The sequence below is a fragment of the Rhinoderma darwinii genome, chromosome 12 (genome assembly GCF_050947455.1).
Source record: "Rhinoderma darwinii isolate aRhiDar2 chromosome 12, aRhiDar2.hap1, whole genome shotgun sequence".
Taxonomy (NCBI): Eukaryota; Metazoa; Chordata; class Amphibia; order Anura; family Rhinodermatidae; genus Rhinoderma; species Rhinoderma darwinii.
This window is the reverse complement of record NC_134698.1, coordinates 12493377-12518380: the sequence shown is the minus strand read 5'-3', so window position 1 is coordinate 12518380 and position 25004 is coordinate 12493377. Positions and strand designations below refer to the sequence as shown.

The following is a 25004-nucleotide window of genomic DNA, read 5'->3' as shown; positions in this document are numbered from 1 at the left end:
TTGCCCACAGAACCTGAACAGAATGTACCCTGAGGTGTCAGATTTGTGTTGGCGGTGCGGGACCGAGACCGGAACAATGTTGCACATCTGGTGGTCATGTCAAGTATTGCAGACCTTCTGGAAAGCGATTTTTGAAATCTATACGGAAGTGGAAGGTACACAGATGGTGCCAACCCCTCAGATGGCTTTACTATTTCTAATTCCGGGCCCTTTGCCGAGTATTAGGAAGGGGCTACTGCGGCATTTCCTGACTGCGGCACGAACAGTGATTCCTAGACATTGGAAGTCTCCTGTGCCGCCCTCAGTTGTGGAATGGGTAACTGAAATGGATTCTTTATGTCGAATGGAATCTCTGGTCGCAGAGGATAGTGATCGCATTGGCGCTGTTTTTTCTCTGTGGAGCGCATGGTCGTCCTTCAAATCTGGTCCACACTTTGCTAAATGGCTAGGCAGAACCCCCCCATAGAGGGGGCGGTCAGAAGCAACTAGAGAGCTTCCGTCTGGGAGAAGGGTACCTCTTCTTTCTATTTTCATGCTCTTCCTTTATCTCTCTGTTTTCCTCTTCTTCTTCCTCCCTCCTCTTGTGGGATTGGAGGGATAGCACGCACTTTACACAAAGTTTTAAGTATATATATATGAGGAGACCTTATCAAATAGAGACAATACCTATAATTTGAGAGGTGAATTTATGTGTAAGGTGTGGGTGTAATATGTGGAAAAATGCTAACATCTTACCTGAGAAATATAGATAATGCAAAATAACATGTATGCATACTGAGATGTTTTTCTTGAATTTGATTACTTGTATTTGTTGAAATTCTTAATAAAAAATTCAGATTATGAAAAAAAAAAAATAATGCAAGGACCCCGGATCATCCAAACAGGGATCAGAGATTCCCCACTCTGTATGGTAATGCAGCATGTGAACACTCGTGGCTTTTCTTTCTGACCAAGGGGTTCACATGAGGGTCCCGGTGGGATTATACTTACTCCAATTAGGGGGAAGTTTAGGAAATGCACGTGCACTCACTATCTTCCCTTTCCCATATAGACAGATATATGGCTTCATCCTAACATAATATGGTGTCTTCTCACCTTTGACCAGTGAGTCAGATTCCAGTTGGTCTCATGGTTAGTTGGTCGTATTAGATAAGGGTCACTAACTTCTACCTGACCCTTCTGTCATGTCTGGGATGATAAGGGCAGACAATACAGGGATATATAATGTCACACATCTAATGTTAATTGTCCTATATACATCCACCCATAAGGTGCTGCATCCAGGATTCCAGTGATTCGCTGTGATACGGTAGGAACTACTATTTATTTAATAGATTTTCTTGATCGGATCTCAATATTCTTCATTGTTTGTTTTCTTCATGTTCTTGCAGCTTCTATAATTTTCTATTATACCGGAGATATTGATGATGAGGAAATGTCCAGTAATATTGTCTTTTATTTCTTATTAAGTCTCGTCTTCTAGATCTGCAATATGGTGGCTATAATAACTGAGTGGTTAACACTCTTCTTCTTCCTCCTGACCTACCTGACATATTCAGATCTCCAGGTTTGTATATTTACAGAGATGTGTTACCCCATGAGTTCATGTATGGTTTCTCCTAGTGCAGTGTATGTGGCCCTCATTAGAAGTAGTGTGGCCCTCAGTGGAATAGGAGGTTGTTAGGATGTTTCTCATCTTGGTTGTATAAGTGACATATGTTTTCCTGCCTCCTCAGCATTTATATCTGAATATGTCCTGGAAAGGCTTCACCATCACCATACGGGAGAAGGTCCAGGACAGTAATATATGAAAAAGAAACCTGGATGCAGGAGGTAATAACAGCAGAACATAAGACTCAGATCCCGATCTACAGGACGATCTATAGAACATGTGACGTCCAGTAGAAGCTTCCAGCATCGGGCCGTATAACACCTGACACCTGTTCTGTGGTCACTCTGAGGAATGAGTACATGAAGGTCAGTGTAAAGAATATTACAGAACATCTCTACATATAATGTCTCCAGGATTTCATCGTTATTGTTGATGGTTTCTACTACTGGGTTGAGGTCTTGTAGTTGCAGCAATTTCTGGTTCCACTGTCTACAGGATCTCATCATGGATTTCTGGATATGTTAATATGGATTTTAATGTCAGCTCTGTCTTTCTTTATTTTTAGTTTTCATCCAGCTCTGAAGAATGGAAGGAGATCAGCGTGGGGTCTGAGGACGCGCACAACTTTCCAGACTGTAACAACGTGCAGGTCCTAATCACAGCTCCCCCTCCATTCTGGATCAAGTAACAACTACAAGGGGTTACTTCAGCATTGTACTCATGGAAGTGTCCAGCAATAAAATTCATCATGGTGGAAACAGAGAAATGGACGATTAATAACTGCGACATTCCTCATAACTTCCTGTGTGGACTGAACATTTCAACATATACTGCACAGGAAGTAGTAGAGACCATGAGGACCATTCATCCTGGTGTATGAAGGAACCATCCACTGAAGTGAATCATATAAAGACCGGGCCTTCTACAATCTAGGCTCCATCAACTGAAGTGGATGATATAATGACCAGGCCTTTTACAATCTAGGCTCCATCTACTGAAGTGTATCATATAAAGACCTAGTTTCCACAATCTTGGCTCTATCTACTGAAGTACATGATATTAAGACCGGGCCTTCTACAATTTAGGCTCCATCTACTGAAGTGGATCATATAAAGACCAGACCTTCTATAATCTAGGCTCTGTCTACTGAAGTGTATAATATAAAGACCGGGCCTTCTATAATCTAGGCTCTGTCTACTGAAGTGTATAATATAAAGACCGAGCCTTCTATAATAAAGGCTACATCTACTGACGTGGATAATATAAAGATATGGCCTGCTACAATCTAGGCTCCATAAAATAAAGTTGATGGTATAAAGACCGGGCCTTCTACAATCAAGTTTCCATCTACTAAAGTGGATAATATAAAGACCGGGCCTTCTGCAATCTAGGATTCATCTACATAAGTCCATATTATAGAGATTGGGCCTTCTACATTCTATTATTATATATGTGTTACTGTTTTCCTCTTCACTGGTCTCAATGCTGTTTCCTGATCTTGCATTAGCTTCTGGTCTTACGTCTTTTTAAATCAAGTGAAATTTATTTAAAGATTTTACATCATACAACAAACAAGCCACCCCAAAACAACAAACAAGCCACCCCCTCTCCCTACTCCTTCCCCTAATCTGAAAAAAAGGTAGTTTACATTCAATGCACTGTAGCAGAGTTTTTTTAAATCAAGTGATTTTTCTTGATATTTTACATCAAAACAACAAAGAAGCCATCCCCAAACTCTCTCTACTCATTCCCCAAACCGAAAAAAAGGTGTTTTACATGTAATGTACTTGTAAAGGATCTGCCAGGCACAGCTTCGGGGTTAACTCCCTTAATTAATCAGTCAGCACCTGAATCTACATCCCTCAGACTGACTCCAGCTTCCACCACTCAGGCTGGCAGGCTTAGGAGTGGGAGAGCCTATCGCAACCTTGCCAGACTCAGCTAGCTCCCGCCCTCGGTCTATTTAAGCCTGCCCTTCCTGTCCCTCTGTGCTTGTGATTCTTTTTCGTGTGGTTTCCTGGCCCAGCTACAGCTCCTTCTATTTTGTTCCTGCTCCATACAGACCCTGGCTTACTGACTACTCTTCTGCTCTTCGTTTGGTACCTCGCACACTCCTGGCTTGACTCGGCTCGTTCACCACTCTGGTTGCTCACGGTGTTGCCCTGGGCAACTGCCCCTTTCCCTTGCTTGTATTCCCTTGTATGTTTGTCGTGTTTGTCGTGCACTTACTGAGTGCAGGGACCGACGCCCAGTTGTACCCCGTCGCCTAGGGCGGGTCGTTGCAAGTAGGCAGGGACAGAGTGGCGTGTAGATTAGGGCTCACTTGTCCGTTTCCCTACCCCCGGTCATTACATAATCACAAGCCCATACCTAGTCTACCCTGGTCCCTGACACCACTATGGACCCCCGTGAGACCCTGGCTCAGCAAATGCAGGGTCTCTCCCTACAGGTCCAGGCCCTGGCTCAGAGGGTCAACCAGCCTGATGCTACCTTGGTAGTTCCCCTCACCGCACCTCTTGAACCCCACCTCAAGTTGCCCGACCGGTTCTCAGGGGACCGGAGGGCTTTTCTCTCCTTTCGGGAGAGTTGTAGGCTTTACTTTCGTTTAAAGCCTCATTCCTCAGGTTCTGAGAGCCAGCGGGTGGGTATAATTATGTCCCGGCTCCAGGAAGGGCCCCAAGAGTGGGCCTTCTCCTTGGCTCCTGACGCCCCTGAACTTTCCTCCGTTGATTGTTTCTTTTCTGCTCTCGGACTTATTTATGACGAGACTGACAGGACTGCCTTTGCCGAGAGTCAGCTGGTGACCTTACGTCAGGGTAAGAGACCTGTTGAGGAGTATTGCTCTGACTTTAGGAAGTGGTGCGTAGCTTCTCGGTGGAATGACCCTGCCTTAAGGTGCCAGTTTAGGTTGGGTCTGTCGAATGCCCTGAAAGACCTGCTAGTTAGCTATCCCTCTTCTGACTCCCTAGACCAGGCTATGGCTTTAGCGGTACGACTTGACCGACGTCTCAGGGAACGACAACATGAACGTTTATGTGTTTTCTCCTCCGACTCCCCCATGATGCCTCCCGAAGTTCCGTTGCTTCGTTCCTCCCCGAAAGACTCAGAGATACCTATGCAACTCGGGGCCTCCGTGTCCCCCCAACAACGTAGAGAATTCCGCAGGAAGAATGGTCTCTGCTTCTACTGTGGGGATGACAAGCATCAAGTGAACAACTGTTCTAAGCGTAAGAATGCAGCCAGAGAACTTCCGCGCCTAAGTGATCATCGGGGAGGTCACTTGGGTGCACAGGTATTTCCAGTAAATAGGAAACGTACTAAGATCTTGCTTCCCTTTCAGGTCTCTTTTGGTGGTAGGTCTGTTACCGGCAGTGCCTTCGTGGATTCAGGGTCCTCTACTAATATTATGTCTGTGGAATTTGCTATGTCTCTTGCTATGCCTCTGATTGATTTGCCTAAACCTGTCCCGGTAGTGGGTATCGACTCCACTCCTCTTGCTAATGGTTATTTTACACAGCATACCCCTGTTTTTGAACTCCTTGTTGGCTCCATGCATTTGGAGCAATGCTCTGTACTGTTGATGCAGGGATTATCGTACGATTTGGTTCTAGGCCTTCCCTGGTTGCAGTTGCATAATCCCACGTTTGACTGGAATACTGGGGAGCTAACCAAATGGGGTAATGAATGTTGTACGTCATGTTTTTCTGTTAATTCTATTTCTCCCCCTGAGGAGGCGAATACGCTACCCGAGTTTGTTCAGGACTTCGCTGATGTTTTCTCTAGGGAGGCCTCCGAAGTGTTACCTCCTCATAGAGAATACGATTGCGCTATCGAATTGGTACCAGGAGCTAAGCTTCCTAAGGGTAGGATATTTAATCTTTCTTGTCCCGAACGTGAAGCCATGAGAGAGTATATCCAGGAATCCCTGGCCAAGGGTTACATTTGTCCTTCTTCTTCTCCGGTAGGTGCTGGCTTCTTCTTCGTGGGGAAGAAGGATGGTGGTCTTAGGCCATGCATTGACTACCGTAGCCTGAATAAGGTCACGGTAAGGAACCAGTATCCCCTTCCTTTGATTCCTGATCTCTTTAATCAGGTTCAGGGGGCCCAATGGTTCTCTAAATTGGATCTACGGGAGGCGTATAACCTTATTCGCATCAAAGAGGGGGATGAGTGGAAGACTGCGTTTAACACGCCCGAAGGCCATTTCGAATACCTCGTCATGCCCTTTGGGTTGTGTAATGCCCCTGCGGTCTTCCAGAATTTCATAAATGAGATTTTGAGAAATTACCTGGGGATATTTCTTGTAGTGTACCTTGATGACATACTGGTGTTTTCCAAGGACTGGTCCTCCCACATTGAGCATGTCAGGAAGGTGCTCCAGGTCCTTCGGGAAAACAAACTGTTTGCCAAAACCGAAAAATGTGTGTTTGGGGTACAGGAGATACCATTTTTGGGTCAAATCCTCACTCCTCATGAATTCCGCATGGACCCCGCCAAGGTTCAGGCTGTGGCGGAATGGGTCCAACCTGCCTCCCTGAAGGCGTTACAGTGTTTTTTGGGGTTCGCTAATTATTACAGGAGATTTATTGCTAACTTCTCGGTCATCGCTAAGCCTCTTACGGACCTCACTCGCAAAGGTGCTGATCTCCTCCACTGGCCTCATGAAGCTGTCCAGGCTTTTGAGGTCCTTAAGAAGTGCTTTATCTCGGCCCCGGTGCTGGTTCAGCCCAACCAAATGGAGCCATTTATCGTGGAAGTTGACGCATCTGAGGTGGGAGTGGGGGCTGTCTTGTCCCAGGGTACCAGGTCCCTCACCCATCTCCGCCCCTGTGCCTACTTCTCCAGGAAGTTTTCGCCAACTGAGAGTAACTATGATATTGGCAACCGCGAACTCTTAGCCATTAAATGGGCATTTGAAGAGTGGCGCCACTTCCTGGAGGGGGCTAGACACCAGGTAACGGTCCTTACCGACCACAAGAATCTGGTTTTCCTAGAATCTGCCCGGAGGCTAAACCCGAGACAAGCTCGATGGGCGTTATTTTTTACCAGATTCAATTTTTTGGTTACCTATAGGGCTGGGTCTAAAAATATTAAGGCTGATGCACTGTCGCGTAGCTTCATGGCCAGCCCTCCTTCGGAGGAAGATCCTGCTTGTATTTTGCCTCCAGGTATAATCATTTCCTCGATCGATTCTGATTTAGTCTCTGAAATTGCTGCTGATCAAGGTTCAGCTTCCGGGAACATTCCTGAGAACAAGCTGTTTGTTCCCCTGCTATTCCGGCTAAGGGTACTTAGGGAAAATCATGACTCCGTACTATCTGGTCATCCAGGCATCCTGGGTACCAAACACCTCATTACCAGAAATTATTGGTGGCCTGGGTTGCCTAAAGACATTAAGGCCTACGTCGCCGCTTGTGAGGTTTGTGCTAGGTCCAAGACTCCCAGGTCCTGACCAGCGGGCTTACTGCGTTCGTTGCCCATTCCCCAGAGACCTTGGACACATATCTCCATGGATTTTATCACCGATTTGCCTCCATCCCAAGGCAAGTCGGTGGTGTGGGTGGTGGTAGACCGCTTCAGTAAGATGTGCCACTTTGTGCCCCTCAAGAAACTACCCAACGCCAAGACGTTGGCTACCTTGTTTGTCAAACACATCCTGCGTCTCCATGGGGTCCCTGTCAATATTGTTTCGGACAGAGGGGTACAATTTGTTTCATTGTTTTGGAGAGCCTTCTGTATGAAGTTGGGGATTGATCTGTCCTTCTCCTCTGCATTCCATCCTGAAACCAGTGGCCAAACGGAGAGGACTAATCAATCTCTAGAACAATACTTAAGGTGTTTTGTCTCTGACTGTCAATATGATTGGGTCTCATTCATTCCCCTCGCCGAATTTTCCCTTAATAACCGGGTCAGTAACTCGTCAGGGGTCTCTCCCTTTTTCTGTAATTTTGGGTTTAATCCACGGTTCTCCTCCGTTTCACCTGGTAGTTCCAACAATCCCGAGGTAGAGGTCGTTCATCGGGAACTGTGCACAGTCTGGGCCCAGGTTCAGAAGAACCTAGAGGCGTCCCAGAGCGTACAAAAAACTCAGGCTGATAGAAAGCGTTCTGCTAACCCCCTGTTTATGGTCGGGGATCTGGTGTGGTTGTCGTCTAGGAACTTGCGTCTCAAGGTTCCGTCCAAGAAGTTTGCTCCCCGGTTTATTGGGCCGTATAAGGTCATTGAGGTCCTCAATCCTGTCTCCTTCCGGCTGGAGTTACCTCCGTCTTTTCGTATACACGATGTGTTTCATGCCTCCCTCCTTAAACGCTGCTCCCTGTCCATGGCTCCCTCGAGGAGACCTCCTGTTCCCGTCCTCACCCCTGAGGGGGTGGAATTCGAGGTGGCCAGGATTGTGGACAGCAAGATGGTCCAAGGCTCCCTCCAGTACCTGGTCCATTGGAGAGGTTACGGGCCCGAGGAGAGGACTTGGGTACCCGCCCGGGATGTTCATGCTGGGGTATTGGTCAGGAGGTTCCACTTGCGTTTCCCCAGTAAGCCAGTTCCACTTAGAAAGGGTCCGGTGGCCCCTCATAAAAGGGGGGGGTACTGTAAAGGATCTGCCAGGCACAGCTTCGGGGTTAACTCCCTTAATTAATCAGTCAGCACCTGAATCTACATCCCTGAGACTGACTCCAGCTTCCACCACTCAGGCTGGCAGGCTTAGGAGTGGGAGAGCCTATCGCAACCTGGCCAGACTCAGCTAGCTCCCGCCCTCGGTCTATTTAAGCCTTTCCCTTCCTGTCCCTCTGTGCTTGTGATTCTTTTTCGTGTGGTTTCCTGGCCCAGCTACAGCTCCTTCTATTTTGTTCCTGCTCCATACAGACCCTGACTTACTGACTACTCTTCTGCTCTTCGTTTGGTACCTCGCACACTCCTGGCTTGACTCGGCTCGTTCACCACTCTGGTTGCTCACGGTGTTGCCGTGGGCAACTGCCCCTTTCCCTTGCTTGTATTCCCTTGTATGTTTGTCGTGTTTGTCGTGCACTTACTGAGTGCAGGGACCGCCGCCCAGATGTACCCCGTCGCCTAGGGCGGGTCGTTGCAAGTAGGCAGGGACAGAGTGGCGGGTAGATTAGGGCTCACTTGTCCGTTTCCCTACCCCCCGGTCATTACAGTACTGTAGCATATTTATTAGTCCTAGACTATTGAAGGCAGTGGTAAAATCTATAAAACTTGGCATTGAGACTATGCCTCCATCGTAGATGGTGTTCACCATATAACTACTATGTAACTGTATGTAATTCAGAGAACCATGGGTCTAATTGTGTACAGTCTGAATTTCTCCCGAGTACAACAATATCCCATATGTGGTAATAAACTGCTGTTTGGACACACAGCAGGGCTCAGAAGGGAAGGAGCGCCATTTGACTTTTGGAGCTCAAATTTCGCTGAAATGGTTTGCGGAGGCCATGTTGCATTTGCAAAGCGCCTGGGAGCACAAAACAGTGGAAACCCCCCACAAGTTACCCTATTTACAAATTACACCCCTCAAGGACATGAATAAAGGGTATAGTGAGCATTTTGACCCCACAGGTTTTTTTTCAGAAATGATTGGAAGTAGGCAGTCAAAATAAATATCTAAATTTTTTTCAATAAAATGTAGGTTTAGTACATTTTTCTCATTTCCACAAGAACTAAAAGGAGAAAAAGCACAGCAACATTTGTGGAGCAGTTTCTCCTGAGTACAACCCCATATGTGGTCATAAATGGCTTTTTGAGTATATGGCAGGACTCAGAACATAATGAGCAGTATGCAACATTTGAGGCTTACTATGGTGGTATTTACTGCCCTGTGCCATGAAAACAGAGGCTCTAGGGTGTGAAAATATTAGAAACCCCATAAAAGTGACCCCATTTTATAAACGAATCCCCTAAACGAATTCATCTAGAAATATAGTGAGAAATTTTATATTGAAAAGTAGCACCCTTTAAGGTATGCGTCTAGGGGTACAAAAAAATATTTAATTTGTGAAGTGACAGCCCTCTAGGTATTCATCTAGGGGTATAGAAAGAATTTTTAATTTGTGCAGTCACTGAGGACTACCTGGAAAACCCGCAATGGAGGGAGAGGGAATGGCAGGTCCCACTACCAACCTACCCACCATTCCATAAAATCCAGCCCAAAAAATAAATCAATGGCCTCAGCAAGAAAAGATTTGCTGAGACAACCAATCTCATCTGGATTTACCAAGGAGATGTGATATATTTTGAAACATTGTTTCATGCACAGGACGGGCTTTGTGGGACACGTCTCACATTGGTATGTGGTGTCCTTACGAAAGCTTCGCTTGGCGCACAAAATTTTTCTTTAGGGCTTCTGTTTTTTTTTTCAGTCAGGGGGATTTCTGTGAGGAAATGCTGGCCGGGAATTATCTCGCTGACGGAAGGACCAGATGAGCTGCCCTCCCCTTCCTGGTCAGCAAATATCGGGGCCTTGATGACTTTTTCCTGAAATTGCAGGAACGTGTCCCCACTGCCGACATATCTGCAGAGGACAAAGGCGATGTATAAAGCAATCTGTGTGAGATGGACAAACAGGTTTTCATAACACACCTTTGTCTTGCACATGGCGCTGCATGGTTCAACATCGCCCATATATTTATTGTACTCCAGTACTCAAAATAGTTTGGGGACTTGGGTGGTGGATCCGCGTACAGGTACAAGGCTGCCTCTGCGATCATGAATGCCGGTCAGTATAAGGACGTCACTTTTATCCTTATATTTCAGGAGCAGCAGATCGTCACTGCAGACAGCTCTGCTCTCCCATAATTTCAGTGTCTGACCCAGCAAAGTTTTGGGGAGGCCCTTCTGATTTTTGCAGACTTTTCCGCAAGCCAATGTGGATCCGGATGAGGGAACATTTAACAATGGGACACTGTTGTAAAAGTTGTTCAGATATAAATGATATCCTTTGCCAGCGACCCTGCTATATTTGATAAGTGAGGATACCCTACCTACCAGGGAAATTCTAAATGAGAGGTGTCATTGCTACCTAACAGGTAACTCGGGCAGTGGGTAATCTAGGGACACAACAGGGCAATGGCGACCGCGTACTGCGACAAGTGATGTGACAATTGATGGCTGGGCACAGATCACAGAATGCCACTTTGGGTGGATTAATCAGATTGATCAAATGTCCAGTGGGCACCAAAGATGATGATCACTGGTCAGTGGGAAGAAATTAGGCAGATCTGAGGATTTTTTAAGATTTCTACTTCTCTTTTCTTCACTATACTTCAATACGACCAACTGTGACAAGCTACACACACAACAGAGCTTGTCAGAGCTGGCGATGCCTGTGAATCCTGCCTCCTATGCTGTGATTGGCCAGTCAGTACTGACTGGCCAATCACAGCGCTTGACGACACGGGACCATTCTGATTGGTACCGTGCCAGTGAGTCCTGCCCGGCAACTGTCAGTAACAGTTGCAGTCAGGATGCTGTAACTGTGTCACTTAACAAGGTGACAGTTTAAAGCCAGGGCATGACTGTGCGCTCGATTGTGGTAAAGCACTTGCAATCTGGACGTAGTCATGCCCATTTGCAGGAAGGGGTTAATATGAGCATTGCCACTTCCCCAAATGAGAGACCTAATGAGAGTATTTACTTCGGGAGCCAGATGGGAGAATTATGTAATAAATATAATAATTTAAAGAGGTTAGCCAGGAAAAAAATATAATCTAAAAAGTGTCCCCCAGCCTTGGTTTGCCTTCTCTAAACCCCCTACTAACCCTATACCAGTTTCTGTTTGATCTCAATGGTCACTGCTGCTCTTTCTGTTTGTTTACATCCCTTGCTTCTGGACTTGTTTCCTGTCTTGTAACCCACCATACCCATGATCCCTTGCTGCATCTGAGGAGATAGCTTAACTGGGGCCTATGTAATAAACTACGCGGGCCCCCGTTACTATAATAACTGACAGTACTTACATATTTTCCTTCCGAAGCGCAGCGGCGGTCCTGACGTCACAACGCTATGCGCTGCGCACAGTATCCCGACCCTGGATGGAGTCAGGACCTCCGCTGTGGCCAAAGAGGAGCGTAAGATTAATATTACTATCTGTGTGTTAATATTACTGTCTAGAGATGGTGGGTGGGGGTCCGACTCCCGGGACACCCGCCAATCAGCTGTTTTGAAGGGGGTGCAGAGCTCGTACGAGCGCTACTTCCCCTTCACTCCGGTCACTTTCTCACACTGAATTGCTGACATGGACGTTCACAGTGTGAGCAAGTAACGGAAATGAAGGGGCGCTCGTACGAGTTCTGCACCCCCTTCAAAACAGCTGATTATCGGGGACCCCGACCCACCAGCTATTGATGGCCTATCCTGAGGATAGTGCATAATGTTTAGGGAGTGGACAACCCCTTTTAAGCCTACCGTGTGTTAGGCTTAGATACAGGGCCCCAGCTTATACTCTATAAGATTACTGTCTGCTGGACCCTGGATCCAAGCCTATCTTAGGTCGGCTTAAAAGGGGATCACCAGTCTGTGTAGGTCTGTGTGTTAATATTACTCTGTGTGTAATGAATCTATATAATATATAAACCTCACTTTTTGAATTGAATTACTGAAATAAATTAACTTTTTGATGATATTCTAGTTCATTGAGAAGGACTAGAATATACAGTATATATATATATATTTCAAACACACACAGACTCAATACGTCTCACGTCTGAGGGTTTGCTACAATGTATGCAGTCAAGACAATTCTCCATAAATGTAACGGTTTGGCTACGTTCACACATTTCCGCTGCAAATCGTGCAGATTTGGTGCAGGTTTCCCTGCGGCGAGTTTCTTAGAAAAATCCAACTATTCTCCCCTCTTGTGCTCTCTCATGGCAACGCTTCCCTGGTCCCCACCGCTCTCTGTACACCCGGCCCCCAGCGATGACGTGTCGTCACCTAACCCATTGAATTCAATGGGAAATATCTGCAACAAATTTGTGTGCATTTCACAGCAGAAAGTGTTAGGTCTGTAAGGCTTTTTAATCTCTGAATGTAAACAAGAATATTTCCATTCACTGATAGCCAGCAGAGATCTTGAAAATAGTGGATAATGAAAACACAAAGAAAATTAAAAAGCAGCAGATTTTTTTTTCGTAATACATTGACTAAATTTTATTTATATACATCAGGAAAACCCTATAAATATATATGTATAGCACCAGAGTGAGGTGGATATACATAATGGCCGACATTTACTAAGAAATGTGTTTTTTACGCCAGTAAAGTATATTGTAGTGATGTGCATAAAATTTATGCGGAGCTGCGTGCGCCTCAACCCCTTCCTGCATACTGACATACATGTACATCAATCGCGTGGCCGAGAAGCTGTGATTGGCGCACAGTGTATGCCGAAACCTGTATACAGTACACCGTGCGACTATGTGTATTCTCCACTATTAACCCTTGCGGTATAATAGTAGGATCAGTAAGGGCAGGTGCCAGAAATATCCGCCACAAATGCGCCTGTGGATAGTCCATAGTAGAGTTTTTATTATTCCTAATTAATATAATTCATGCGATCTCAGGCGGCAATTCTATTCTGTGGTATTAGACTGGACAATAACGGAGCAGCCATAGAAAATACCGAGCCTTAACGTTCAGCCCTGATCATGTGCAGACTAATAAAGTTTTCCATTGTGACATCACAGGATGTTGTCGCCTTCCTGGAAACATCCAGACTTATGCAGTTTTCCATTGTGACATCACTCTGATGACATCACAGTTGGGAGGTTCTAAAAGGCGGTGACGCAGCACAGTGTCACTTTCTGTGTATTCAGAGGGAGATTGCAGCTGCATTGCTGTGCGTTTCTTTGTGATTTTCGCTTTGTCACAATTTTCAATGGAGATTAAGGGTTTGGCATTCTTGCCCATCCTTGTGTTCCATCTGTGCCTGGGAGGGATATTGCTCTGCTACACCTTAACCCTGGACCAGGACAATGGCCGGCTGATGATTTACATCAGGTACGTGGAGAACATTACAGATGACATGACGTTATCTTCATAGTGACGTTATATATTGAGCGTTGTTACTTTATTATACAGCAGGGAAGTGTCATCTTATAAGTGATTCTATACAGGACATTACAAGTAGAAGAACTCTATGAAGTGTTAACATCAAGTTCATAGAAGTCTCTGGGTCATTATTACACATCTGTGACATTCAGAAATGTTCCCTCAATGTTCTGTTAAAGTGACAGCGTTTGTCTCCCGCTCCTGCACTGTTTCCCTGACGTCTCTTTTCTCTTATTCGCAGTGAAACGGGAGTCCGATACCCCCAGTCGGTGATGTTTACGATAGTGCTCGTGGGCACGGCCATTCTGGGTAAGTGATAACCACTGGTGGAAAGTGAAGAATAATTGGTTGTTCTTATTACTGGGATTTCCTTCTCCATCACAGGTTACATAGTTAGTGCGGTTAACAAAAAAACAAAAACATATGTCCATCAAGTTCAACCAAGTGATGGGAGAGAGGGAAGTGATGGGAGAAATTATAGGACTTTGTTTTTCCCCTTTTGATCCAGAGGAAGGTTTAAAAAAAAAAATGGAATGAACATTTAAACAAGAATTCTACACGTTGACTTTTTTTTGGGGCATAAAATTGTCCATCATTGTGATTGGTAAATAAATGTTATTCAAAATTATTTTTACTTTTTGAGATACCGCAGGTGGATCTTTGCATGTCCTGACGGATTCAGGTCTCAGCGCAAGTTACTGCTGCTCTGTATACAGAATATAAAGCAGCTGTATCTCCAAAAGTAAATATAATTTTATTAAAATGTATTTAGGAAGTTGCAGCAATCACACTCATGGGCAATTTTAGTAAAAAAAAAAAACCCGGAAAAGATATATAAATTTTAAAGGTGTACATAGCGTTTAAGAGCTCTGGGGTGTAACCCATCTGGTCCCGGGGCCTTGTGTACATTTTTTTTATTTAATTTAGCTAGGACCATATCTACATTCATCCAATTCAGTGTAATAAGTGATGTATTACCAGCACTGGCACCGGCTACATCAGCTGCTCTTTCTTCTGTTGTATATACAGAGCTAAAGAACCCATTTAGTAACTCTGCTTCTCTTGATCCCCTGTGACCAACTCCCCATTACCATTATCTAGGGGTCCTACATGTTCAGACGTTGGCTTTTCTGCATTTATATATTTTAATAATTTTTGGGGGATTTGATTTGCTATCCTGGTCCACCTGCTTTTCATTTTGTATTTTTGCTGACTTTATTTAGCTCTTTTAAGGTGCCGTTCGGTTTCCATGGCAGCCAGGGCCTTAACAAAGGCCCCTAGGACTGCCTTCAGCAACTGCCTATTAGGCCCTACTGGAGACATGGTATAATAGATTGCCTGTCAGTTTTGCACTGACAGGCAATAATGGTGTATACTAAATATACCAAAGCATTATATAAGCGATCAGAAGATCGCAAAGTGAAGTCCCCTAGTGGCACTAAAAAAAAACCAGTAAAATAGTTAAAGTTTTCATTAAAAAAAAAGATTACAGTAAAAATAAAATAAAACCACTTTTTTCCCCAAAAAATAGTTTTATTTAGTAAAAGTGTAAAAACAAACAAGCAAACAAACAATAAACAAACACATATAAGGTATCGCCGCGATCATAATGACTCAAACAATAAAGTTAACACATTAATTAAACCGTTGGGTGAACAGCATCCAGTAAAAGCACAAAAAACAACTGCAAAATTCCTTTTTTTCTCACACTCCCCCCATAAAAAAATAAAATAAAAGTTAATCAATAAGTGTCAAAATACTACCAATGAAAACTACACATTGTCCCACAAAAAAGGCCTCATATGGCCACATCGACAGAAAAATAAAGGTTACTGCTCTTGGAATGCGGCGATGCAAAAACAAGTATTTTTTTTTAAATTAAAACAGTTTTTCATTTTCCAATGTACGGCATACATTTAAAACGTGAAAATCAATGGTGGAATAGCTGCTTATTTTCAATTCTTTCCTAAAATAAAGTTAATAAAAGTTAATCAACATATTATATGCACCCAAAAATGGTAAAATTAAATCATACAACTCGTCCCGCAAAAAACAAGCCCTTATACGGTTATGTCGACGGAACAAAATAAAAGTTACGACTCCTAGGGTATGTTCACATGTAGTGTATTCAGCCATTTTTCGGGCCGTAAACATCCCGAAAAACGGCTGAAAGATCAGAAGGAGAATGCCTCCAAACATCTGCCCATTGCTTTCAATGGGAAATACGGCGTTCTGCTCCGACTGTGCGTTTTTTTACGCCTCGTTTTCCAAAAATAGCATGTAAAAAGATGCCCGTGAAAAAGAAGTGCACGTCACTTCTTGAGCCGTTTTTGGAGCCGTTTTTCATTGACTCTATAGAAAAACAGCCCAAAAAACGGCCGTAAAAAACGCTGCGAAAAACGCGAGTTTGATTAAAAGACGGCTGAAAATCAGGAGCTGTTTTCCCTTGGAAACAGGTCTGTATTTTCAGAAGTTTTTGAGTTTGTGTGTGCACATACCCTTAGAATGCGACAGTGAAAAAACGAAAAAAAAAATCATTGGTCAATAACTTGCAAAAAGGCCTGGTCATTAAGGGGTTAAAATTAAGTGTTTTTGCCCTCCCTTCTTAGCTTGTGTTTGTTTTTTACAGTATAAGGTCCCATGCACACGACCGTAAAAACTCCCGTAATTACGGGCCGTAATTACGGGTCCATAGACTTCTATTGGCCACGGGTACCTTCCCGTTTGCTTACGGGAAGGTGCCCGAGCCATTGAAAAATATAGAGAATGTCCTATTTCAGGCCGTAATTACGGCATGGGCAGACCCATAGAAGTCTATGGAGCTCCCGTAATTACGGATGGTTACGTGTGTCACCCGTAATTAAGGGAGCGTTGCTAGGCGACGTCAGGGGATTCCCCTGACTGCAGGCTTATATGCCTGATTTAAATTTTTGAATAAAGAGAAGCAGAGAAAAAAGGGCCGTAAATACAGGTTAAATACGGGTTAAAAACGTGTGACAAAGGACCCGTATTTACACTAGTATTTACGGGGGGGGGGAAATACGGTCATGTGCATGGGGCCTAAGTAAAATGTAACTATATTGTTGTCACTGTTACAGAGGTTTTCATCAACAGAGACTTTCCCAACAAGCTCAGCATGAAATGACCAGATCCTACAGAGCGTCACCTCTAGTCGGGTCTTCCACACACTGGGTCATAGATGTTCACTAGATGTTCTCATTTCTTTCCTTCTCTTCCAGGTTTTGCCATGGCTTTTGCCCAGTATAAATTCATGATGTTCCGGGCAGCAGCCTGTGATATGAATCAGGAGTGGGCACAGAAGATCCTGCTTGGACTGGCCTTGACGTCATGTATTGGAATAGTGTTGACCGGCTCCTTTACGGTTAGTTAATATCATCCACCATTAAACCCTCATACACAGCTAAACGCAAAGTGATTGGAGAAAGTTCTAGCCTAATCTACTTGTGTTTCTTCTCTAGATGTTCGAGTATGAGATCATCCATCAAGCAGGAGCGGTATTGGCATTTGGATGTGGGCCCCTATACAACCTGGTCCAATCCAAATGTCTATACAAATTATCATTCAGCCGCAGATATGTCTGCCATGTGAGAATGACATTAAGTGTCATCACTGGCATCACTGCGGCGATCTGTATCCTTTTATAATGCAAGGACCCAAACAGGGATCAGAGATTCCCCACTCTATGGTAATGCAGCATGTAAACACTCGTGGCTTTTCTTTCTGACCAAGGGAGTTCACATGAGGGTCCCTTCGGTGGGATTACACTTATTACAATAAGGAACAGTTTATGAAATGCACGTGCACTCACTATTTTCCCTTTCCCATATAGACAGACATATAGTCCCATCCTAACATAATGTGGCGTCTTCAGGCCTTTGACCAGTCAGTCAGATTCCAGTTTGTCTCATGGTTGGTTGGTCGTACTAACTTCTACCTGACCCTCCTGAGATGTCTGGGATTATAAGGGCAGACAATACAGGGATAAATTATGTCATCCATCTTTATGTTTATGTTCCTATATACATCCACCCATAAGGTGCTGCATCCAGGATTCCATTAATAGGACATCTGTGTGAGGATAGTCAATGTGAAGAGGTAGGAACTTCTACTTATTTCATACATTTTCTCATTGTATTTTCTGATTTCTTGATATGATCTCAATGTTCTTCATTGTTTGTTTTCTTCATGTTCTTGCAGCTTCTATAATTTTCTATTATACCAGAGATATTCATGATGAGAAATGTGCAGTAATATTGTCTTCTATTGCCTATTATGTCTCGTCTTCTAGATCTGCAGTATAGTGGCCATCATAACCGAGTGGATAACACTCTTCTTCTTCCTCCTGACCTACCTGACATATTCAGATCTCCAGGTTTGTATATTTACAGACATGTGTTACCCATGGGTTCACGTATGGTTTCTCCCAGTGCATTGTATGTGGCCTTCATTAGAAGTAGTGTGGCCCTCGGTGGAATAGGAGGTTGTTAGGATGTTTCTCATCTTGGTTGTATAAGTGACATATGTTTTCCTGCCTCCTCAGCATTTATGTCTGAATATGTCCTGGAAAAGCTTCACCATCACTATGCGTGAGAAGGTCCAGGACAATAATATATGAAGAAGAAACCTGGATGCAGGAGGTAATAACAGCAGAACATAAGACTCAGATCCCGATCTACAGGACGATCTATAGAACATGTCATGTCCAGTAGAAGCTTCCAGCATCGGGCCGTATAACACCTGACACCTGTTCTGCTGTCACTCTAAGGAATGAGTACATGAAGGTCAGTGTAAAGAATATTACAGAACATCTCTACATATAATGTCTCCAGGATTTTATCATTATTGTTGATGATTCCCTCTACTGGTTTGAGGTCTTGTGTTTACAGCAATTTCAGGTTCGACTGTCTACAGGATCTCATCACGGATATATGGATGTGTTAATATGGATGTTAATGTCAGCTCTGTCTTTCTTTATTTTCAGTTTTCATACGCCCCTGATGAATGGTAAGAGATCAACGAGGAGTCTGAAGACATGCACAACTTTCCAGACTGTAACTAACAACGTGCACGTCCTAGTCACATCTCCCCCTCCATTCTGGATCAAGTGACATCTACAAGGGGTTACTTCAGGATTGTACTCATGGAAGTGTCCAATTCTAAATTCATCATGGTGGACACAGAGAAATGGACATTTAATAACTACGGCATTCCTCATAACTTCCCGTGTGGACTGAACATCTCAACATATACTGCACAGGAAGTAGTAGAGACCAGGAGGACCATTCATCCTGGTGTATGAAGGCTCCATCTACTGAAGTGGATCATTTACTGGGCCTTCTACAATCTAGGCTCCATCTACTGAAGTGAATCATGTAAAGACTGGTGCTTCTACAATCTAGGCTCCATCTACTGAAGTGGATAATATAAGGACCAGGCCTTCTGCAATCTAGGCTCCATCTACTGAAGTGGATAAAATAAAGACCGGGCCTTCTACAATCTAGGCTCCATCTACTGAAGTCGATCATATAAAGACCAGGCCTTCTATAATCTGGGCTCCATCTACTGAAGTGGATAATATAAAGATCTGGACTTCTACAATCTAGGCTCTATCTACTGAAGTGGATGATATAAAGACCGAGCCTTCTACAATCTAGGCTCTATCTACTGAAGTGGATGATATGAAGACTGAGCCTTCTACAATCTAGGCTCCATATACTGAAGTGGATGTTATAAATACCAGGCCTTCTACAATCTCGGCTCTATCTACTGAAGTGGGTAATATAAAGACCGGGTCTTCTACAATCTCGGCTCCATCTACTGAAGTGGATGATATAAAGACCAGGCCTTCTACAATCTAGGCTTCATCTACTAAATTGCATAATATAGAGATTGGACCTTCTACAATCTATGCTCCATCTACTAAAGTGGATACTTTAAAGACCTGGCCTTCTAGAATTTGCCAAGCCATGTACATTAATATTTCTATAATAAAATGTATTTTATCATATCTGTGTTACTGTTTTCCTCTTCACTGACCTGAATGCTGTTTCCTGATCTTGTATTAGCTTCTGGTCTTACTTCTTTTTAAATCAAGTGATTTTTATTTAAAGGTTTTACATCATACAGCAAACAAGCCACCCCAAAACAACAAACAAGCCACCCCCCTCTCCCGACCCCTTCCCCCAATCCGAAAAAAAAGTATTTTACATACAATGCACTGTAGCAGATTTATTAGTACTCGACTTTTGAAGGCAATGGTAAAATCTATAAAACTTGGCTTTGAGACTATGCCTGCATGGTAGATGGTGTTCACGATATAACTACTATGTGACTGTATGTAATTTAGAGAGCCATGCGGTATCTAATAAGGTGGTGAATTGTCTACAGCCTGATATCCCCGGCTTAGTTCTAATACGCCACCATTGTTTGTGCTTAAGATATAGAGTAGATATTTTTTTGTGTGTACTTTAAACACGTTAGTTTCTATCGCCTGATACAAACTAATACAACATGTCTGTTTTCAACTAATGGTGAAGTAGAGTATTACAAGAATCCATATCTCCCTCTCTTTCCAAACCTTTCAGATCTTGAGAATTGAGCTGCCAAATAATATACTTATAGATTTTGAGCAGGAAAGCCCCCGCCATCTTTAGCTCGTTGAAAGGTCTCTAGTTTAATACGAGCATGACAACCTCCCCAAATGAGAGATATAAAGAGAGTATTTACTTCGGGAGCCAGATGGTAGCATTATGTAATAAATATAATAATGTAAGCATCCAGACCATCTTAAGCAAATTGGTTCTACCCACTACTGAACCATGTCATTTGAGTCACGCTTCCAAACATTGGAGGATCTATTGTGTGAGGAAGAAAATGAAGAATCAAGTAAGATAACGGAGAATAGCCAGAAAAATCTACACTTTGCCCGATAGTAGATCTATTTGTGAAACTGGTTGTAAAGGAATTTAAAAAAAATCCTAATAGACCATATGGTGATAACCTATCAATGATGGAGAAGCCTGAAATGGTTAAAGTCCCTGAAGGATGTGGTTTACAAACCTGCCGATAAGAGGGGAAACAAAGTGGTGTGGCCATGAGAAATGTATGTGGCCGAAAGGGAATCGACATCTTTGGGATGTTTTGAGGCACTAAATCAAATAGAGAAAGTGCCTGGGACTGTATGTGATAGGGGGAAAGAAGGGGGGGGGAAAGTGCGGGAAAAATCAGGAGCAGGGATTGGTGGGACAAGGGGATAGAGGAGGGGTTAGGAGCAGATAAATAGTTGAGGTCAAGGGCAGTTCACCATCTTACCTGCTGGAGCTGCAAACGTCAGACGTCTGGTCCTGTGAGAGATCTTCCTCTGCGGTCCAGGGCGTTTTCCGGAGTGCAGATGGCGGATGAGCTGATGAGGCAGGTGGCACAGCGGGTTGCCACGGAGGGTACAAGCTGGCTGGAGGTGTTCCTGGCAGGGGATCGCAGGCAGGAGGTTTTACCTGCGGCGGTCGTCGGTGTCAGCAGCGGTGGAGTCCCGTCGGCGTCAGCAGTTAGAGGTAGGCTGCGCCGGGTTTCTCGGCCTCCTCCCCGTTTGAGCCTCAGCCCACCTTCAGCCACCCAGAAGCGGGCCGGCACCGTTCGCTCTTCAGGAGCGGGACAGAGGCGCCGTCGCCTGCTCTCCCCTTCACCCGGTCCCGACGTCGTGCCACCCACTCCCCTGGCTGGGGGAGCTTCTGCAGTTCTCCCCATCTGGGCTGCAGGCAGTGCAATGCCGCAAGGAGCCGCAGAAGCCGTGGCCGTTATTAGTGCACCGCTGGTTCTTCTTCCCGGCCCGACAGCTTTCTCCCTCTCACAGCAGGCCGTGGTTGAGAGGGGAGCTGGAGGGGGCGGTCTCAGGAGAGCAGAGACGCAGGCCTCAGGCACCAGCAGGTTAGGTGTGCAGTTGCTGCCACCTGCTGGTGGTTCTGGAAATGACACAGAGCTGGGGAGAGAGCTGGTGAGTGGCCTGTGGTTACCAGGCACAGGCACTGTGAATGAGAGGAGTTCACTGGGTGGATTGATCTGTTGCCGTGCGGGCAGTCTGCGGAGCAACGTGATTTGCCAGTTTCTCTTTCGGAGTTTTCTCTTCCAGGTGCGGTGTCGGCGAGACGCAGACGGCGAAGGAGACGGCATGGGAGAGGACATCGTCGTGGTGGTCACGGGCGTCCACGCTATCAGGTTGAGAGACGTCGCCGTTCCCGGAGTAAGAGTGTGTCTTCCAGTACAGCATCTTCTTCGCCGTCCCAGTCGTCGTCGGGAGCCAGTACACCCAGCCGCACGGGAAGGAGATACACGAGGAGTCGTCGTCGTCGGGAGCACAGGGATCGTCATTCGTCTTCGCTGGTTCCAGTTCCAGAAGTCGCCTCAGCCTGTCCACCTGGTGGGGATCTGTCTGTGGTTCCGGTGTCTGGGAGAGTTGATGCACCCTCGGAAGTGACGAGGACGCCCTTCTCCGGTGAGTCTCCATGTGGGAACGCATGGCTACCTAAGGGTGATTTATCTGCTATTGATTTCGTTTCTGCATTAAAAAGCTTGTTGGATGGTTTGTGTACTAAAGGCGGAGCTTCGGTTCCGTTGGTTTCGCCAGGGGGGGCTAAGCCTCCGCCTGAGCGGGCGGCCAGTATGTCTGGCTTGACATTCCGTGATTCACTGTTTTGTGGTGTTGCTCCTTTAAAAAAACAAAACAAAAAAAAAAAAAACATGACTTTGTGGATGCTTGGTCCTTGGTGTCGGTCGATCATGTGACGATAGATAAGGAGCGTGTTTTCGAAAGAGGTTCGGAGAAAAAGGTAAAAGTTGCGAAAACTTTTGGCAATTGGCTCCAGGGTTTTTCTACCTTGGCTCATGTCATTTGTCAACGTTTTCCAGAAAAAGGGGCCGAACTGTTTGTGTATGTAGACACTATATTCAGTGCCCACAAATTGCACGGAGGTGCAGCTTGGTGGAGATATGACGAGGAATTTCGCAGTCGGTTGGCTTTGACGCCTGACATTGGTTGGGCGTCAAAGGCGATGGATGTGTGGTTACAGCTAATTTTGGCTCAAAAGCAGGCTCGGCCCTTTCAGGCAGGAGCCGCAGTTTCGGGTTCAGCACCCGGTATTGCGGCGCAGCGCCCAACAGGAGCATGTTGGCTCTACAATGAGGGACATTGCAGGTTCTATTCTTCCTGCAAGTTTCGTAATGAGTGCTCCATCTGCGGGGGTGCCCATTCCGCGCTTTGCTGTTTCCGACGGGCAAAACAACCTTCCAAGGTGGGTCCTGCCGGTGCAGCGGAGAACTCCGGTGAGCGCTCTCGCGATGGAGCCGTGGCTCGCCAGGTATCCCAAGAGACAGGAAGCAGACCTGTTGGGTCGGGGCTTCAGTAAAGGTTTTTTCATTCCGCATGTTTTTTCTTCGGTTTTGATGTTGTCAGATAATTTAAAATCGGTGAAAGAAAACATGTGTTTGGCACGGGAAAAAGTGCTGAATGAAGTGTCTTTAGGCAGGATGGCGGGCCCCTTTGGGGAGCCACCTTATACGAATTTACGGGTTTCTCCTCTTGGCTTGGTCCCCAAAAAGGAACCGGGGAAGTTTAGGTTGATTCATCACCTTTCCTTGTGCAATCTCATGTTACTATTTTGAAGTTTTTGGTTCCTTTCTGGAATGGACAGTTCGTTTCAAGACAGGTATTTCTTCAGCCATTCATTATTTAGACAACTTTTTATTTGTAGGTCCAAGTGATTCAGGAATATGTGGTTATTTGCTGAAAACCTTTCGAGTTTTAATGTCTGAATTTGGTGTCCCGATAGCGGAGGACAAGACGGTCCATGATTTTGTCGTTTTTGGGTATTGAAATTGATACGCAAGAGATGGTTTTCAAATTACCTGACGAGAAGCTTGCGCGTTTGCTTTCTACCATTGACAAATTTGTTTTATCAAAAAAGGTTACCCTGAAGCATCTTCAGTCACTGTTAGGGTTGCTGGTTTTTGCTTACAGGATCGTTCCCATGGGTCGCGTTTTCTCTAGACGCCTATCATTGGCGACTAGGGGTATTTCGCGGTCACATAATTTCATTCGTGTCACTAGGCAAATGAAAGATGATTTGCGTGTGTGGCAGACTTTTTTGCGATCTTTTAATGGTAGGGCGATTTGTCAGTCTGAGGAGGTTTCCAGTTTTGAGTTACAGCTGTTCACAGATGCTGCTGGCAGTGTCGGTTTCGGTGTGCGGTTTTTGGAGCGGAGTGGTGTTTTGCACGTTGGCCTGTGGGCTGGAGTAGTATGGGTCTGACATTGAATTTGACACTTTTAGAACTCTTTCCCATTGTGGTTGCAGTAGAATTGTGGGGTTCAAAGATGTTGAATAGTCGCATACGTTTTTGGACGGACAATGTGGCAGTGGTGCAGGCTGTTAATAATTTGTCTTCTGGATCATTGCCGGTTTTGGCGTTACTTAGGCATCTAGCTCTACGTTGCAGGCAATGGAACATTTGGTTTCGGGCCACACATGTGCCGGGTGTTGAGAATAAAATCGCAGATGCCTTATCTCGTTTGCAGATGGGGGTCTTTCGGGAGCTTCACCCGGGAGCACGGCTGGAAGGGGAGCGTTGCCCGGATCACTTATGGGCCCTGGTCGAGGGGAACTTGCCCGGCTAGTTCAAGGTTCTGTGGTACCAGGTACATGGCGGTGCCATAATAAGTCTTGGGCGGAGTGGTTGGAATTATCTGGCGGAGTTTTTCCTACAAATGATTAGCAGCATTATGAGGTTACGTTGGAGTATTTGTCTCGGATGCGTACTAATGGTTCTTCGGTGTACACGGTTTCAAAAGGTTTGACTGGTATTGTGTTTATGTTGAAGTTGTGGGGTTGTACTGATGTGACTAAAATGTTTGTTATTAGACAGGCATTGAAGGGGTGGAAGAAGGAGCATATTGTGAAGGATGCTAGAAGGCCCATTACGTATGCTTTATTACTAAGGATTCTGACGGTTGTTCCGGCAGTTTGCTTTGATCCTTATGAGTCTGTTTTGCTGCGTACTGCTTTTTCTTTGGCCTTTTTCGCAGCATTGCGGGTGAGCGAATTTGTGTCACCGAGTGCAAAGCGGTTTGGGGGTCTTCTGTTTGTGGATGTTTTATTGGAGGAAAAAGTGGTTCGGGTATGTGTGTGACGGCCAAGACTGATCAGATGGGCGTTGGTGTTTGGTTGTATGTGAATTCATTGGGTGTGAATTCTGTCCAGTTCGTTTGGTGCGTGAGTTTTTGTCTTTTCGAGCTGATGGGGTTCCTTTCTTGATACAC

General features: G+C 45.0%; 1 protein-coding gene across 3 annotated transcripts; it reads left to right on the top strand.

Moving 5' to 3' along the window:
- The first annotated feature begins 13452 nt into the window (after window positions 1–13452).
- Window positions 13453–19652, top strand: LOC142664521 (DNA damage-regulated autophagy modulator protein 1-like). Of its 3 annotated transcripts, none has more exons than XR_012851300.1 (7): window positions 13453–13624; window positions 13917–13984; window positions 16915–17326; window positions 17733–17791; window positions 17985–18068; window positions 18237–18477; window positions 18678–19652. XR_012851300.1 is itself a non-coding variant. In XM_075843664.1 (3 exons), exons 1-3 carry the CDS (start codon window positions 13503–13505, stop codon window positions 17064–17066), a joined length of 342 nt encoding a protein of 113 aa, XP_075699779.1. In that variant the 5' UTR covers window positions 13453–13502; the 3' UTR covers window positions 17067–17403. The 3 variants fall into 2 exon arrangements, 1 of the variants encoding a protein (XP_075699779.1); XM_075843664.1 differs by lacking the exons at window positions 17733–17791; window positions 17985–18068; window positions 18237–18477; window positions 18678–19652 and having other exon boundaries at window positions 16915–17403.
- Window positions 19653–25004: the final 5352 nt, after the last annotated feature.

Bases quoted from the DNA above. Each gene is read 5' to 3' on its own strand.
- LOC142664521 (XM_075843664.1), top strand. From the start codon at position 13,503: ATGGAGATTAAGGGTTTGGCATTCTTGCCCATCCTTGTGTTCCATCTG. The intron at 13,625-13,916 runs GTACGTGGAGAA...TCTTATTCGCAG, and splicing joins CGGCTGATGATTTACATCAG to TGAAACGGGAGTCCGATACC. The intron at 13,985-16,914 runs GTAAGTGATAAC...CTTCTCTTCCAG, and splicing joins CGTGGGCACGGCCATTCTGG to GTTTTGCCATGGCTTTTGCC.